Source organism: Molossus molossus, unplaced genomic scaffold, assembly GCF_014108415.1.
Source record: "Molossus molossus isolate mMolMol1 unplaced genomic scaffold, mMolMol1.p scaffold_m16_p_5, whole genome shotgun sequence".
In the NCBI taxonomy this organism is placed as follows: Eukaryota; Metazoa; Chordata; class Mammalia; order Chiroptera; family Molossidae; genus Molossus; species Molossus molossus.
In genome coordinates this window covers 9,735,739-9,753,965 of record NW_023425388.1, presented here as the reverse complement: position 1 = coordinate 9,753,965, position 18,227 = coordinate 9,735,739, and the positions used below count along the sequence as shown (strand labels likewise).

General features: G+C 53.5%; 1 protein-coding gene across 2 annotated transcripts in view; it reads right to left on the bottom strand.

Moving 5' to 3' along the window:
- ERG (ETS transcription factor ERG) overlaps window positions 1-18,227 on the bottom strand; it is a 162,172-nt gene that overhangs the window by 9,514 nt on the left and 134,431 nt on the right. For both annotated transcript variants that reach the window (XM_036243489.1, XM_036243488.1), the window contains exons 4-6: window positions 9,185-9,388; window positions 8,328-8,408; window positions 6,360-6,431 (exon numbers count right to left, since the gene is read on the bottom strand). In XM_036243489.1, coding sequence (XP_036099382.1) covers window positions 6,360-6,431; window positions 8,328-8,408; window positions 9,185-9,388 — 357 coding nt within the window. The remainder of the gene's footprint in view (window positions 1-6,359; window positions 6,432-8,327; window positions 8,409-9,184; window positions 9,389-18,227) is intronic.

The following is an 18,227-nucleotide window of genomic DNA, read 5'->3' as shown; positions in this document are numbered from 1 at the left end:
ATCTGTCCCGAATCCTAGTGGGACTTAACCTATACTCCTATACGCACTCCCTTTTTTTTTTTTTATCTTCATGACCCATCCAAACCAGAGCCCACAAGGCTGATGAATCAACCAACGCTTGCTGGAGGCCTGCACCTCAACCCACAAAGGATTGAAACCAAATGTAACCAAATGTTTCTTTCTCTTTTTTCTTCCTCCAAGATGAGCACTGCCTTCTTAGCGTATTTTCCAGCTGCCTCCCTTGGCCACCCCTCGTTTTCTCTTTATAGTCTCACCCACTGGTGTTAAGTCAGTATTAACGATCCACTTACCGTTCTGTGCAAATGTCTAATTCTCTCTCCTTCTCTAAATGAATTTAGAGTTTCTCTCAAGTAAATTGTATGAAATAAATAGCAAGACTGGAATAGCAGTGTCCCCACAACATGCCAACAATGACCCTAAGAGCTTAAGTAGAGGCCAATAATTTCTTTTATTTATCATGTGTCATTATGTGTCCCATAAATCTTTATGCACTGCGCATATGCAACTTTAATAGCCACTTTTGCATCCTCGGTGCAAGTTCTATTAATGGCTATGAAGACTCTACGTCGTTGTTAAGTTTCTTTCGAAAATATATTCCAGAAACACTGGCATGCACGCGCGAACAGTCTGTGCATAAAGCTGCTTCTACCTGCTATCTTACTGCAGGACCATTTCAAAACTACGTCTTCTCGGACTGATGGGTCTCAGTTCAATGTGGTGTGTCATTCCGGGCCAACTGAGAAGCCACAGCCAGACACTTCAGCACGTCGTCTGCTGCCAGACACCTGGACAGGGCTACGCCATCCCCCGCGGAGGGCAGCGCAATGCAATTTGTTTTAAGCCTCTCTTTAAACAGATCATTTAACCTTATTTAAAATGGGCAATTTGGTGGGTCGGTCTTCAAAAAGCTGGACTATGTTGCAGAAGATGTGTCTTTTCCTATTTTCGTATCCAAAAGAGAGCAGCAGTGAAACTCAACACAGAACTGCCGTAATTTACTCGGTCTGTCTGGCGACGAGCTTCGCCAGTGGTGTGGTCGGTGAAATCCTACCCTCGGGGCTTTGGTTGGGCTGGATGATTTTTCGCTTTACACTGTGCTGTTGCTCCACTCCCGTCGGCTGGCATTTTCACATTTCTGGACCGCCAGCCAGCCTTTCCCACCCAGCTCCTCAAAGTCTCACTTTTCTGGTGTTGGGGTGGCCCGTGGGAACAAATCGGCAGCCGCTATCAATTTCCAAGAAAACTTCAGTTTCTGGGAGCACTCTGCATATGCATTTTCATCCAGCTGCATTTTGTCTAAAACCTGATCAGCCTGAGTTTCCGTTTGAGAACTGTCTCAGAGCGAAAAGTCTGCGAGTGAGGCAATCAGAGGAGCATCCAGCCCCGGGCAGGGGCAGGGACTCAACACGTTTGCCCTGTCTATGCCCCAGGCGGCTGGGGGCTGGGAATCCCGGGGGCTTCTGCTTACCAATGAGAAAGCAAGACCACAGAGAAATACGTTCGAGGCCCTGGCTTCTCCAAGTACGGTCCGCAGGCCAGCCACACTGGCCACGTGCAGGGAGCCTGTTAGAAATTCAGAACCTCGCTCCCGCTCCGCTATTTCAGAACCTGCGTTTTCATAAGATCCCGGGTACCGTGCACACGGACATTCCAGAAGCCTGTTCTAGCCCAATTCTGTCGCTCTGCTTTAGAAAACCGTGTTCCTGCACACACCAATCTCAGAAACACTGCCCGAGTGTGTCAGTACAAACAGATTAGTGCGTGGAAAGAGTTCCAGACGGGGTGGTCTCACCCGAGACAGAGGAACGCCAGCAGAATTACAGCACGTGTCAGTAGGTTAGTTTGCTACTATTTTAAACAAAACAAAAAGGATTACTCATGACATGTGACTGGAAAAATTTAACACCAAACTACGAATAGAAAAATATTTTTGATACTTTTTTTTTTGTTTCATAAAATCCTACTCAGGGTGTATGACCATGTCCATCCTCCCTTGAAAATAAGTCAGGACCTACACAACACCAAGTCTGAATTTTAGCCAAGAGTGCGAGATGTTTATATGAACAATGACCAACATGTTCATAAACACATGGAAGATAAGCGGACGCTTGTTTTCCTTCATGAAATTCTGGTCCGATGCCACCTTATCGGCAGCTGATCCCATGCTTTGGGCACGCGGCCCCTCCCGTGGGATGTGACGTGGGAAACGCCGGGCTTGGTCTTGCCGGGACGAGGCCCGGCCAGCGGGGACCTGGACAGCGGCGTCACCCTGACCGCAGAGGCAGGACGGCTCTGAGTGAGCGAGCACCCCCTTTGCTCTTTGTCCCTTGTGGAGAGCCGATCAGAGCGCTTGTGATAAGGATATATTTCACCCTTAATTCTTTGTGGCCATTTCAATACACTCTCCATTTCTCTTCACCCTTGATCTTCCAGGTAATAACGCTTGGAAGAAGGTCCTGCGTTGGGGAAGGTGGATTTCTGGCACTGATCCAGCCATTTTTTTCTATAAAAGACTGTGTGTGAAAACTGAACTTGATAAAAGCCATTTCACAGGCAGGGTCAGAGAAGTACACACATGATGCGGACCACGGTCGTGCAGTTGCAAGCAGGGAGCCCGACGGGTGTTGGCTCCCCTGTGCCCACACCTCTGTTTATTTACGGGAGCTGGGAGCTGGGGTCAGTTCCTGATTCTGAATGGATCCCGTCCCCCTGCCAGCCTCCCTCCCTAGAGGGACATCAAGTAACCAGACAACATCCTCCCGGCCCTTCCTGCAGAGTTGATTTCACCAAATTTCCTAGTCTCCTTTTTCAAGTTTACTGCAGAACCGCTCTCTGGCCTTTCTGACGTCCACCTGCCCACTTTCGTTTTCAAAGGGCCCGAACCTGGGTCGTGGGAGAGTCATGCCCATTCTGCGGGACCCATCCCCCACTTCCAAAGCAACTCCGCAGGTCCCTCGCTGGGCTGGGTGGGAAAGGATGGGACTTGCTGGCTCTCGTGAACTTCGGTGCCAATGGCAGAGACAGAAAGACCCAGAGCTGTTGCCCAGAACCAATCTATAACCCTCAGGTTAATGGGAGAAAGAGTCGGGGTCAACCCTAAAATGATTAAGTCGCCCTCCCGTGTTCCTCCAGCTCTTCCTACAGCCTTCTGAAATCCTCCGCCAGAGATCTGGGGCGCTTCACATCCCCTCTTGTCTAGGTTTCAGACCCCTGGTTACAGCACAGCCACGGGACAGCAAACAGAGCCTGCTTGGCCATTTGCTAAGACACGGCTCTGCGAAGCCCCCAACGGGAGAAAGCGTGACCCTCCCCGCCTGGCCGTGCCTGGCGGTGCTGAGCAGCACTGAGGCGCAAGCTCCGCTGGAGGGAGGATCTATCCTTCCAAGAAACCCCTGAACAGCGGCAGCTGAAAAGCAAAGTCAAAGCTGCCCTTGCGGGCTCCAGTCTCTGCTCTTTTGAGAACATCCGATGGGTATTACGACGCACGAGGTGCCATGGTGATGGCGGGGCGGAGGAGGGGCTATGGAACACCCTCCCTGGCACACGAGAGCTCTCATGTAAACTGCTCCTACGACGCCAGCCAGGCGGCACATCTCAAGGCTGGAAATCAGCTTGCAGGGGCCGCGCGTCAGACCTCTCTCTCTGTCGGGCCACTAGAGCCCTCGGGGGCCGTGGCTCCAAAGGTCCGTGTGCAGCAGAGGAGGGAGATGGGGAGAGGGTCCCTGGGAGCAGTGGCTGACAGCGTGAGAAGCACACGGAACACCGTGAATAACGGTCAGAGAGCGTGTGAGTGTTCTGGCTTCGTGCTAACGCTCGATGCGCGCGCACAGGGCGTTCTGAGTGTGATTCACAGCCGAGGGACCGGGAGGGGGGCGCATTTTGAATCATTTGGGGAAAGTTAAGAGGAACGGGCATGGGAAGAGGAGGGATGAGCATGAACGGAGGGGTACACTGTCCATATGTGCTTATCGGTAGAGTCTCTAAACAGTCCCGGCCAAGCAGGGGGCGAAACTGAAATGCCACAGCGACCTGGCAGGGTCTGCAGTGAGGGGACTCCGGGATAAGTGATCCACTTGGGAAGTTCAGCCCCAAGAAGGTGGATTGGGGGCAGCAGCCCAGGAATGGGCCGCTCAAAGCAGGAAGGAAAGGAGGGAGATGGGAAGGAGGATCGGCAGCCAGACTCGGGTCGCCGGAAGGGGTGCTCTGTGTCCGGATGTGGGAGAGAAGTGGCATGAAGACCATGGCACAGCCAACCGGGAGTGCGGGGCAGCAGACACTTGGTCTCTGTCCCCAGGGGCTCAAGGACCTGTCCCAAAGAAGAGTCAGCCATCAGCTCTTCTGAAAGCAGAAAGATGCTCACTGACCACAAGGACACAGTCGGACTCCCAGTGACCCCTCCCCCCAGACACCTGCAGCCTTGGGGATCAGCTTGGCAGCACCCCCTGAGCCTCAGGGAGTTCCTCACGCACACTACCACAGGCTGACACACTCACAAGACCCTTCCTTCAAGGCTGATCACCGCTCAACCCAACGCACAAATGATTCCCCAAGGTCAAACCCCTGAATCTGGCTTACAGCAAGCATTTCGTTCTCTGCGTGTTCAGTCTGGTTTAAATTCTTTTTCGCTCAGACACCACTATTCGTAGCTCCTTTCATAATCACAGGAGCAGTCAGCAAAACGGGTATATTTGACACAAACTGAGTCTCAGAAACATACTTGACTGGTAATGGGGACATGGCAGTGTGCTCTCTTCTGGGTCACACTCAAATGATGGACGCAAGGAAGAACATCATCAGAGCTACGGAGGTGCTTGCGAATCGGCTGCCCCGTCTCCCCCTCGGCTGGAGCACAGAGATGACGACCTAGCCACCAGCCTCCGGCCACAGCTGGACGGGCCACATCGTGCAAGTCCACCATATCCTCAAATATGGAAAACAGTAGTTCCAGGAACACTGTTCCCTCTATGCAGCCGCAGGCAGCCAGCTGGCCGCTCTGACCACTGGGCGGGGACTACTCCGGTGGCCAATGCTGCAGTCTTTTGACAGGACTCCACACCCACTCACAATCCCTGGCCCTTGTAGTCAGAGGCATCAGCATGGCTCCCAACCCCGGCCCAATGTTTGTTCCACAGAGGGCTTCCCTTTTGTTTTTTGAAGCGAGGGTAGAGATGTTCTGTAAATGCTCACAGAAGTCACTGTGACGTTCCCGCTCTCCCTTTGCTTTCCCAAGGGAGCATTTCCAGGGTAAACTCAGATCTCCAGAGCCAGAGGAAACCATGCCTCTGCGTGTCCCACCCTCAGCGCCCAGCTGGGTTTCCGTGGGGCTGGTCCAGCTCACTCTGGACCCTGGGGCTTGTCCCAGACTGAATGGCCTGGGCAGTCTCTCACATGTCGGAGCTGACAAAGCACCGTGGCCAACCCTTCCCATCATGCTTCTCAGGAGCAGGGGAGCCAACGTCTTCTCGGGGGCTACGGAGAAGTCAGCGGCGCAGGGACAGGGCATTGTCAGGTGAGACCCATGCCGAGAAGCTTCCTAACTCCTGCTCCCCAGCTCGCTGGCCCCCAGTCTCTCACCGGGAAGAAACAGTAGCTCCAAACTGAGTGACTTCCACCAGCTCCAACTAAGACCTGCGGAGCCGGACGTGTGATGGAGGGAAGAAGCAACAGCCCGGGTCTCGGAAGACATGGAAAAGCCGCTGGGGCCCTGAGCCGCGGTTTGCTCAGCTGTGAGGCTGGCACAGTGATTTCTAGCTCATGGGGCTTTAAGTCCAAGGCCCACTGACCCTTGTCTGAAATGCCCTCCCCTCCTCCTCCACCTGGCAAACATCGACTCCCCCTTGGGCATACTGTGGCCCCTCTGGAAAGCCCCCTTCTTCCTTTGATGGGGGGTGAGCTCCTTGCCCTCCTGCCCCGACAGCGATACGGTGAGAGGCACCCCAACGCTGAAAAGTCAGTACTGCTCACATGTCACCAGTGGTATGGGACCCCTCCTGCTTCGTGCTGTTCCCTGAGGGGCACTATTTCCACTTAGGCCCTTCAGTGACCTCAAAAGTGGCCGGATTCCTGAGAGCCAGGCACCCAGGCTGCCTCCTTTGCCCATCTGACTTCCAAGCAGCTAGTTAAGGGGCTGATGTGCTTTTAACTGCACAGGGATCAAAAGGGACCCTGAGTGTGATCTTGGAATGAAATGAGGTTCCAAACCCACAGAGGCAGACTGGGACTGTGCGGGATCCCTCAGGTCCAGGACCGGCTCTCAGGACCACGCGACTTAGGTCACGGACCTCACGGGCCATCCTGGGGTGTCTCAGCGAACAGAGCGCACAGGGGTGTTTGCGTACCTGGCCTAGTTGTAATTCTTTGCGTAGCTTCAGGATATACTGAAGTATTGGGGAAAATAAAAGCTGCACCCCCTGCAGACAAAAGGAAAAGACAAAACAAGTGAAGGTCTTTGGCTGCGGTCGTCGGTCCGTCTCAGCAACAGTGCCCAGCCTACTTTGCCCGGGACAAGAAGGGAGGGGACATGCTGGCCGCACCCCCTTCTGGCAGGAGACGGCAGTCCCGTCGGACGCAGGTTCTGAAGATGGAAGTGAACACGGAACTCTCTGAGCCCCACCGGTTAGAAGGTGCCCTGTGCTTCGATCTTACGGCTTCTTGCTGCCCACCCTGGTGTCCCCAGTAGTCTCGGTTTATTTAAAAAAAAATTCTACGGTGCATGTTTTAATTTTGAAATTGTAAAGAAAAAAAAAAAACCCTGTAAAGCATCTGACAGAGCTTACATCTTGGAAAGTCGTACCAAAGAATTTAAAGAATTGTTAAGTATTTTGCCAAAGAACATATAGATGGCTCTTATTCCAAATCAATCTGCGCCCCCATTCAAATGAGTGTCTCCCCTTTCTGTCTCTCCACCCGCACCCGTGTGTCAGCGGATGGGTTTCCCTTCCTCAGCTCAGTCCCTGGGAGGTGGGTGTCCAATAGCAAAAACCATGAAATCACAGCGTTCTCGAAACTTTCACTCAGTGCTCACATTTTTTTTTAAATGACCGTGACATTGTCACAAAGTATGTGTAGCTCAAAGGTGTTTCCTAAGAGGGGGAAGTTGCTTTGTCGAAGTTATTTGTTATTTCTGGCCACAAGGTCATTACTAGGCTAATGAGCGTAACCCACATTGGAAAAGTATCCTACCCACTCAAAGCCTTTTTATTTTTATTTTTTACTTTACTTTGGATTAAAAGCACAGAGTTCTGGATGCTGAGGACCAAGATCAAGTAGCAATGGCATTGTAACAGTCAAACCTAGACTCACGTGATACACTTTAAAATAAAATGGCAAGCATTTGGAACATGGCTGTTTCTACGTGAGGGCTGACCATGAGTTGGCTCGCTTGCTTTCGAGGGTAACATAAGCCCCGCCTGGCTTCACCCCAGCCTGGTGGTGGCAGGGGGTCCCTGCAGGCGGAGCGGTGGGGGGAGGAGCCTGTGGCCGTGCTCCTGCGGGCTGTCTCCATCAGGAGGGAGGGAAGGAACACCAACCTGGGCACATTCACCCGCAAGAAGCCCCGTCTCTACCCTGAGCCTCAACGGGGAGGGGGGAGGGAGGTTAGCCTGGATGAAGCTCTATGTTACACTCTACCGGGCTCAGGCAAAAAATAAACAAACAAACAAAATGTAGGCTCCATGGTTAGAGGCGGAAGAGCAGGTATTCGGTTAGTAACCCATTTCACATCCTCCAGAATGATTCCACCTTTTCCCTTTCACCAGCTCGAGAGAGAAGGAAGCAGCCCCTCGGGCTGCCTTCCGCAAACGCGCCCAGTCTGTGCCAGAGGACCAACGTCAAGACACGGGGCCTCGCATTTGCCCGAAAAATAGAACGCCCGCTAGTCCTAGCCAACATTCCTTAAAGAATAAAAGAAAAGGGGAAAAAAAAAAAGAATGCTAGGGCCCCTTTGCATCGGACATGCTTTTAGTTAGTCCGGTCAGCATAGCGCGCATCTGGGGGCTAACAGCAGCAGAGTATCACCCAGCAGATGGGAGCTAAGGCTGCAGCTAAACACGAATTCTGCACCTCTCCTGGTTAACAGCAGTCCTCTGATTGTCAAGGGAAGGGGCAGTGCGCAGAACCCAAAGGGCACCTCCTGCCTGTAGGCTGTGCACCTCCCGCACAGAGCCTCCTACCTGTCAAAACCCCTGGACCGTGCACCTCTGCCTCCTGCCTTCCTGACGCACTGACGCCCCACGCTCCACCTCTAACGCATGCAACCTGCGGGCGAGCCGCTGCCTGTCCTGGGGGGAGGGGCGGGCCAGCATTACCTGTGTTTCTAGCATGCATTAACCGTGGAGAGTTTTGTAAGGCTTTATCAACATCATCTGAAGTCAAATGTGGAAGAGGAGCTACAAAACAAAACAGCAACATCAAAATGAAAAAAAAAAAAGAGAGAGAATTACCTTCCTTTAAAAAAAAAAGAAAAGAAAAGAAAAGAAAAGAGGAAAGAAAAACCATCCCCCCCCGTCCCACCCTAACATCACGGGCTGCTTGGAAATCTCTCCATGCCATGCTACTTGTTAGCGTGTTAAAACCTCGATGGGGGCCCACACGTGATCCGGGGAGGGAGTGGTGGGGATGCCAGGCAAAGCATTTACATCGGCGTTTCCACCGCCCCACGGTCGCACCGCGTCTGCCCCCTCCGACCATGCTCGACGTCTGAGAAAGGAAAGCAAGCGCAGACTGGAGCCATGCCCCTAATCACCACTGCGCCAGCCCAGCCTGAACGGGCCAGCCACATCTCCCGAGGCTGGGTGGACGTCCCTCGAGTGTTCAAGTGGGATGGGAACGGGCTTGGTTTAGCTTTAGGAAAGATAAACCCATACTCCCCACCCAGTGGAGCCTTTCCATATGTCTCGAGTTCATTTGGGGCACTGCGGAGTCGAAATCATGTGTGACCAGATAAAACTTCCTTTCCCTTTGATCCTCTCGGGTCAAGGGGGCCCTGGAGGAGCCAGGTGGCATTCACCGAAGCCACCGCCTCCTCAGCGGCCGCTCTCTCTGATCCCAGGAGGGGCTGGGCCAGGGCAGAAAGGTGCTGTGGGCAGCCCAGATGGATCCTCTGCAGCGCGGGTGAACGAGAGCCACGCCACCCGGACCTCTGCCCTGAGCGGGACCACCTTACTCTCTCTGAGGTAGTGGAGGTGGGAGAGAAGGATGTCGGCGTTGTAGCTCGGGGTGAGCCTCTGGAAGTCGTCCTTGGTCATCTTGCACAGCTCCTTGCCGTCGATGTTCTGAAACAGTACGATGTCCACATCCGGAAGGCCGTACTCCTTCACTGCCCACTCCAGCCACTGCCGGACGTGGTCTGTGCTCCACAGCGTGGGGTCTGAAAGGGGATGGAAACGCAGGTCAGCTCCCGAGATGAACTTCTGGGGCAGAGCGGGGCCTAGGAGGGCTTCCCACCAGCCACAGCCCAGCTGCTGCTCCTGAAGCATGGCCTGGGGCCAGGCTCCGGGACGGGTGAGGGCCGGGGGCCAGGCTCCGGGACAGGGGAGGGCCGGGGGCCAGGCTCCGGGACAGGGGAGGGCCTGGGGCCAGGCTCCGGGACCGGTGAGGGCCGGGGGCCAGGCTCCGGGACCGGTGAGGGCCTGGGGCCAGGCCCCGGGACCGGTGAGGGCCGGGGGCCAGGCTCCGGGACAGGTGGGGGCCGGGGGCCAGGCTCCGGGACAGGTGGGGGCCTCGGGCCAGGCTCCGGGACAGGTGAGGGCCTCGGGCCAGGCTCCAGGACAGGTCCCAGAGAACAGCTGGGGGAAGGACAAACGCCCACTGACTCACACACAGATCAGTGTCCTTAAAGTGAACTGTTCTGGAGGGCTGGGCTTCCTCAGCCCACCTGCCCCTCTGTTGCTCAGATAGGCTACAGTTTCCTGCAGGGATGGAGGCAGGTACCCTTCCCCACCCTCCACCCCATTTATTTTCATTTAAATTTTTCACTTAAAATGAATACGAATAAATGGAAAACTTCCTTAGAGCAGGACTGGTCATCTTTATGTGAAATTATGAGTTAGCAACACGTATCAGAAAGATGCTAATTACAGATTACGAAAAATCCAGAACAGCATTTATATGAAATACTGGAAGAGACTGACCACAGAATTGGAAGGAAGTGTAGGCAAAGCCAAAACCCGAGCACCGCCTGGGGCTGGTATTCCTAAGACAGAGCCGTCGGGTCCGTGTTTTTCCTGCAGAGAACTTGCTTTTGCAACCAGCTCACACCTGCAGGAACGGCTGGCCCGTGACCATTCCACAGCTGTGGCGCCCAAGCACCCGCAGGATGCAGGCGGTGTCATCACGCTCCGCTGCCCTGTGAGGGAGGGGACCTTGGGGGGACCGGGAGGGCAGGGCCCTGGGGAGGAGCAGCAGGTGACCCCAACAGAAACCTGAACCGGGACACCCCACGCAAACGCCTGGGGGCCTGGCATTCCCGAGCCTCACTGGCAGCTGGGCTCCTCCCCACGCCCCCGCTCTGAGACCCCTGGGCGGGGAGCAGGAGCCCAGGACTGGAGCCCCGAAGTCTATCAACTTGCTGAGGTCTCTGGAAGCTGCTTCTCTCTTCTGTCTGTCCTACGTATTAAACGAGATCCTTCACCTCGGACGCCCGTAGGGGTCAGGCACGCCAGGACGCTCCGGACACAGGGAGCGAAAAGTCCGGTGTGGGAACCCGTCATCCTTGTGCACCTGTTAGCGAATCGCCTGAGAACCTCGTCTGCTCTCACCCCACCGGGGCAGGCTCTGTGCTGCTGAAGCAGATGTTCGGTCACAGGAGCAAAGGGCAGCCGTGAGCTATCCCGTCACAGCAGCAGAGTTCTCCTCTGCCCGCCCTCCCCGCTCCCACGCATGCCCTGCTCTTCCCGTCTTTTAATGAACTGTGTTGGGGCGGCCTCGGTTAATAACATTATATGCGTTTCAGGTGTACAACCTACAATACATCACCTGCATATTCCACTGTGTGCTTGCCGCCCCAAGTCTGGTCTCCTGCCACCATTCATGTGACCCCTTTACCCTCTCCATCCTCTCCCCAACCCTCCCCCTCTGGTAACCACCGTGCTGCTGTCTTGGTCTATGAGTCTATTTGTTTGCTTCTGGCTTTCTGTTTTAGAGCCCACCTGAGTGAACTCAGACGGTTCTTGTCGCACATCTTTTTTCATAGAAACTACTTCAACTCCAGTGTGGTCTACCCGCACCCCATCCCCGTCCTGCGTGGTCCAGAAGAAACCACCGGAGACGGAGTCGCGCCGGCAGAGAGATCTGCACTGCTGCCGTATCATCTGCGTGACTCTTCTGCGTTGAGTTAGCAGCAGTGTCTGATTTGCTTTGAGTATTCGCACTGTATTTTCAAGGTGTGTCCAAGTTCACGCGTGTAGGCGCATTCAGACATTTAAGCAGCTCTTGGGAACCCCTTCCATATAAATACGTCCAATTTACTGACCAAGGATCATCATCCCCGCATCTACGTTCCTGTGTCCATGTGAAGGCATCGATTTGGGTCCCCGGTGGAGCCGCGGGCAGCTGGGAAACTTCTGTAGCCTGGTCTCACCTACGGAGGGTCCTGATTTAATGGCTGGAGCAGCCCAGACATGAGGGTTGTGGAAAGCCCCTCCTGAGGATATTCTAACATGCAGCCCAGGTTGAGACCACCCATCCTTCTCAGAATGCAGTCCTGGGGCCTGGGACCGGCCGCATCACCAACACCTGGGCACCAGCTAGAAATGCACAGTCTCGGGCGTCACCACAGACCCGCCGATCAGAGTCTGCGTCTGCACAAACTCCTCAGATGATCCACATGCGCACGAGGCTTGGGAAGTTCTGGCCTAGGGCGCGTGCCCAGACGTGCAATGGCTGGGCCACAGGGCGCGTGTGCCGTCCACGTCCCCGGGGACACTGGGTTCCACCCGATGCTCTGACCTCACACTCTGCATCGGCAATCAGTGCCCGGACTCTGAAAGCTAAGGTGGAGCCTGTCTCCTGCGGAGTCGAATGTCTACCAAACTCCGCCAGCAGGGTGACAGGAAGGCGTGCCCACGCCCCTGCCATCAAACACCTGACAATACGCTGAGTCTGCGGGACTGAACACGGGGTGCAGGGCTCAGAGGTTTTACAGTCTTTCTTCTCTCGTTCTCATGGCGTGGCTCCTCCTAGAGAAACGCATCGGACCGCGCCCGCGGACACTCTCCATTCAAGCCCTCCTCGCGCCTGGTTCTCTGCAGAGGACAGCTGCACCCTCGCATCGGAGCCCCCTGCCCGGCCTCCCGGAGGCATCCCCTCAACGCCACCACGACACCTTAGCCAAAGGACCATCTGCGCTTCAGCGTGACCTCTGCCCAGAAAGCAGTTTGGCCTGGGGATGCACTTTCTTCTCTTAGTGGCAGAACCGGATATTCGAAGGGTACACAGACTCCCCGAAAGTCACTGAGTTCGTGCTAAAATGGTGAGGGGACTTCTTAGGAAGACAGCCGACAAAAAGTCCAATCTCTCTCCCGTCCCTCAGTGAGCCCATTACTGGGTCCCCTCCCCAAGCCAGGCTGTCCCGGCTCGGTCAATTTCCCTTCAAGCGACCCCCGTGCAGGATGCCGGAGGCCAGGCCTCGGCCTGCACTGCTCTCTAAAACGCTCACTTTGGATTTGGGGGAACAGCCATCCCCTGTGCTGCGGGCGCGTCTTGAGTCAAGACCACTTTCCAGGGAACCCTTCGTCCACACACCTCAAATGTCTCCTTAGAAAAACAGGGGCATAGTCTCTAAACTAAAAATTTCACTTCTAGAAATGTATCCTAAGGAAATAATAGAGGATGTGGGAAATGATTTATTTTCAAGGATGTCCTTTGTGGTGGTGTTTATAATAGTGCGACACTGGAAACACCCTAAATGTCCAACAAAGAGAGCTGTTTACATTGTGGTGCATTTAGGAATGTTCCTGTGATATTTAGAAACCGAAACTTGCTCTGCTGAATATATTTACTGATGTAAAAAAAAAGTGTTCAAAGTAGATTCGATTAAAAAGTTTGAAAACACTATGGCAGTAGTATGACATTTTGCAAAGAAATATAAATACATCCATGGAAGGAATTTTGGAGGAATATGAAGAAAAGTGGCAACTCTTGTTCTGGGAGACAGGCGACGGAGAGTCTTAGAATTTTGTTCTTTCTCACTAAACTGTATCCTCTCTCTGTCTTTTCAAAAAAGCAGATACTACTTGGGTTAAACGTTATTTATAAAAAATTTTGTTCTCTCTGTTTCCAAATCCAAACAAGGTTTGCAAAGGGTTAAACACACCTGCACACGTGTGTACTTGTTTGTCAGTGTCGCCCTAGACTTTCCTTCAAGGGCACGAAATGTGAATCCCACTTTCTCAGACCGTCTGTCCATGAACTGCTTCGCTTGCAGATGACATGATCACGCAAAGTCAGGCCACGTCTGTGTCCTTGCAGGGTTTGGTCGCCACACCTCTGCCCTATGAGTTTACAAGCAACAAACTAAAAATGAAATATGGTCACGTGACAGGGGGGCTGAGGGTGCTCCTGTCCGACCTGCCCACGGGCAGCCTTGTTCTGGAACTACTCTAAGGGGTTGGATACAGAGCAGCTGGCAAGGGACCAGCGCACAGTCCACAGCACGGATCACGTGGCCCCCAGTCCGATGGGCCCCGCTGTCTGCCCAGCCAGCCCCCCTCCCTTCGTCCCACAGCCACACAGCCAGCCTCTCCTGAACCGACACCCCATCCTGCGTCCACAAAGCACCCGCTGCTTCTACCTTCGTGTGCCTTCCCCTGTACTCAGCCCTCCTGTGGGCGGCTGTCCTCCTGGGCGCTGGAGCTGCAGTCCTTCTACCGAGTCTCTGTGCAAGGAAGTGGTAGGAAACGGAGGCCCAGGCCCTTGCCCGATGACAGCCCGCACTGAGCTCCACCCCAGCACCCGGGCCAGGTGTGCCTGCTGCAGCTGTAGACAGGGTTTTCCAGGGTTCAGGTCCATGTGCTGGGACCCAGCTCGCCCTTCAATTCCCCAGAGCCCAGGGGAGTCTCGGGGTCTCTTACCAGACCCATGGTGTGTCAGCGAAGCTTTCTGGCTTCTGCCTCACCTTGCCATCACCGGAGGGAGCCCACGCGGGTTCAGCTGGCCTCACCTCTTCCCCTGACCCACACTCTGCACGTGGAGGAGGAAGGGGAGGAGGCAGCAGAGTGAGCTGCCGCCCAAGCATCGCCTCAGACACAGCAACCACACCGCCCGCCTCCAGGCCCTGGAGCTCCTCGGGACATGTCCCCTGATGTCACGACCACGCCTGGTTTTCCCCAATGGGCAGAATGACTCCAACAGGGTAAGGCCTGCGATGACCTGAACTCTGGGAAGAGTCGCTGAGCACTGACTGTGTGCACAAGCACTGCGGGGACTCAGGCAGCGGGGAGGAGGACCCCGAGACTACCGACCGAGGAGCTGGGAACTCAGCCCACAAGGCAGAATCAAATCTGTGTCATCCGAGCAGGACACGAAGCCCAGAGAAGCAGCAACGGACCCCAACAGGAAAAAAGGGAAACGTTTCAGCAGGGCTGCGTGGCTTGGGCAGCCTTCGCGAAAAGGGTGTTGACAGAAGCAGAGAAGCCCTTCGATTTCGGGGGACAGCCGGAGCCCAGCTTCATACCCAGAGGCAGGAAACACCTACGGCTGAGGGAGAGACATCGGGTGCGGCTGCAGAGGAGGGTGTACGAGGGTCCCCGCCACAGACACATGGGGATGGGGATAAAAGCTGGGGGTCAGATCAAGGGGAGCCTTGACTATCCTGCTAAGAAGACTGGGCTTTACGGTCTAGGAATTTCAGAGTCACTGAAAACGTCTGAGGAATCAAAGGACGTTTGAAATTACATCAAGCACCGCAAACTAGGTGACCGAAGGCTTCACTGGGAGCCAGGACACCCGCATCTGGGTCTGAGTCAACCACTCACTGGATGGCAGTGCCAACCTCTCCGGGACTCGTTTCCGGGGGGTGATTAAGTGGCGCACTGTCCGGGGAAGGGAGTGGACGAGAGAACGTGCGTGAAGGCCTCGCCGCACGGCCTGCTGCACACAGGTGCGTGCACGCCGTGGCCTGCGCTGCACACTCGGCTAAAACGCGGTAAACCATCTATCAGCCGGGGCGGCCTCTTCCTTCGAGCACGAAAGTCTGACTTATCACTTTATTTTAAGAAGCTCTTGGAGGTGCTTCTGTCAGATGAATCATGAGCCGCCAAGGTGAGCTGTTTTCGGCCTCCAGTCCCAATTGTTCGGAAAACACCTGGGTCATCGTTCCACACTTCACGACACCCACGCGGTAAATCCCGGCTCGGGGTCACAGGGGCAAAGAAGCCCTCTCTCTCGGAAGCCTCTTATTCGTACCTTAGAGGACGTGGCTAATATCCCAAAGCTTTACAAATGCTATTTCAGTGAACTGGAATTTAAGAAATGAATAAAGGCAGCGCAGAGAGTTCCAGAATTGTGTTGCTTCACGTCCTGGGGGGGGGGGGGGGGGGGGGGTGCAGTGGGTGGGTGGGGGGGATTTTTTTACACTCCCCTGCAACTGGCTTCTGACCTCGTGGAGGTCTGCTGTTGCCAGGCAAGCACTGAGCAGATATTTAGATTAGCCAAAGGATAGTATGGCATTGCTGACGGCACAGTGCAAACCGTCAGGAAACAAAACCAATGGTGCGGACAGACATCCTGTTCCAGAGACCCTCTAGGGGAACCAATAATAGTAAGCTCAAACAACAGCCAAACTGGTGGTCATGTGAACCCTGGGTGTCATTCTTCTTGAACAATATCAATGTCAAATACTGGCTTCCAGACAGAAAAATCACCCTTGGTAATGAAAAAAGTACCATCAAATAAAATGTATCTCTAAGACCTCTCACAACCCTATGAGGTCTTTGTCTTAAAACCAGCCACTGGCCACGGTCTGCCAATCTGCTGCCCAAGCCCCTCCGAAGTCTGCAGACAGTCAACATCCCGCCTCCTCCTAGGCGCAGACTTGACATTTACAAAGCAGGACCCGCAGAGAGAACTGGCTTGAGCTTGAGCTTTGGTCCACCAGAAGCTGAAATGGGATCTCTTTACAGCCTAACCTCAAGGTGGTTTCTGAAACCTGATCTCCAAACGGATGGAGGGGGGTGCTATCATTCTGATCATTACGGATTTCTCATTTCACTGCACTCTGGCAGGTGAGCCAGGTCATGTGACACTGATTTTCTTTTACACTGGTTCTTTTGTGGTGTCCCAGCGTACCATCGATTTCTGCAACTGGGTCTGGACAGCTGTAAGAAATTGCAACATCTCTATCTATTGGGTGCAGGTTTCTATAAATAACCACTGAATCAAAATTGGTAACATATATATAATGTGTGTGTGTGTGTGTGTGTGTAATTTTTATGCCATTGATTTATCAATTCCTGAGAAAGGCCAATTAAAATCCCTCACTAAGGTGGATTTGTGTGTTTCTCCTTCCAGTTCTTGATGTATTTTGAGGCTATTTGAGCAGGCACATACAAGTTGGCCACTGTTATCTATTTTCATGCAATCTTTTCTCAGAATGTAGCAATCCTCAACGACCTCCAGTGCTGGTTTCTCTTTTCTATTTCCACTTTTGTCAGCTTTATTTGGATTAGAATTGCACTAGTAAGCTCAAACAGCAGCCACACTGGTATGTCTTATTCCACCTGTGTGCTGTGATTCTTTCTTTTTTTTGGAGTGTTTTTTGGAAATCTGTCCCTCTCGTCGTTCGTGGCAAGTCCGGGCTCCTTGCATTTATGTTACTGATTCAGCTGGTTCCCTCCACCTTCATCTGTATTTTCCATGTACTGTGCTTTGTCTGTTCTTTATTTTTCCTTTCCACCTGTCTAATTAGATCCATCTATTTTCTTCATTCCTTTTTTTTTCTTTCTCTACTGATTTAACTGTTTAACATTCTAGCTGTATTTCTTTACTTGTTGATCTTTAAATAAAATGCATTTAATCACTGAACATAGTCTTTTCCCAAGAATGCAAGGAATGCGGGGATCCCGAGCTCGGGCGCCCGCCCGAATCTTCCATGGTTTTGTGCGGTGTTTTGATTTTGCCTTATGTTGTGCCCCCAGCTAGGGAGCTGCGGCTGCCACTTTACAGCTCGCCCTCCTTTATCTGCCCTCACATCAATCCCTCTCCTCGCTCTGGCTTCCTCCAGTATCCTCTCTCTCTTTCCTTCTTACGCCTCGCGTTTCCTGAACTGAGGGAAAGTTAGCGACAACCTCGCACTCTGAGAGAATCTTGAGTTCACCCTCAAATGACCGAACAGGTCAGACTGCACCCTTTTTGTTAATCCTCACCCGAGGACATTTTTGCATCTATCTTCAGATAGAGCGGGAAGGAGAGAGGGAGGAAGACAGAGAGAGAAACATCGATGTGAGAGGGACACATCGACTGGTTGCCACCCTCACGACCCCAACCGGGGCCAGGGGACCAACGGCAACCGAGGTACGTGCCCTTAGCGGGAACCGGACCTGGGACTCTCTGGTCCGCGGGCCGACGCTCTCACCGCTGAGCCAAACCTGCCAGCGCGCAGACTGCACTCTTAATCAACGTGTTCCCTTTGCATTCCTCTGACGTTACTTTTATTCATCGAAAGGCATTCTCGTAAAGAACCCATTGGCTTCCCCTGGCTACTACGTGGGTCTGTGGCAAAGGAAAATAAACAGGTTAAGAACCCAGAAGATAAACTAGAATTATGTCAGCTTCTCCCGGGTCACCGGAGATTTTTCTCCTACTGCCCTGCTCTGTTTTGTGGCGAAGAAGTCCGCTGTCCTGATAACTGTCATCATCGGCAGACAGACTGCCTTTCTCCTTAGTTGGCTCTAACGTGCTCTCCTTGCTCCCTGCAGTCTTACCAGATGCGATGGCTGTGGATTTATTCCTATTTTCCCTTCCCTGGCGGCTGCTTCCTCTGAAAACTGTCTCGTTTATCGATTTTGGAAAAGTCAGCTTTTATCTCTTCAAATATTTCATCTCTTTCACCCTCGATGTCCTCCCTTCTGGGGTGTCTATCGGATCTGCAGAGGGCATTCTCACGAGTCCTTCGCCCTCCGGACTTTCCCTCGTTCCCCATTTCTCGTCCCTGCGCCACCCTCGGAGAACAGTCTCCCGTCTCTGTCCTTCTCTTCATTCTTCGGCTTTTT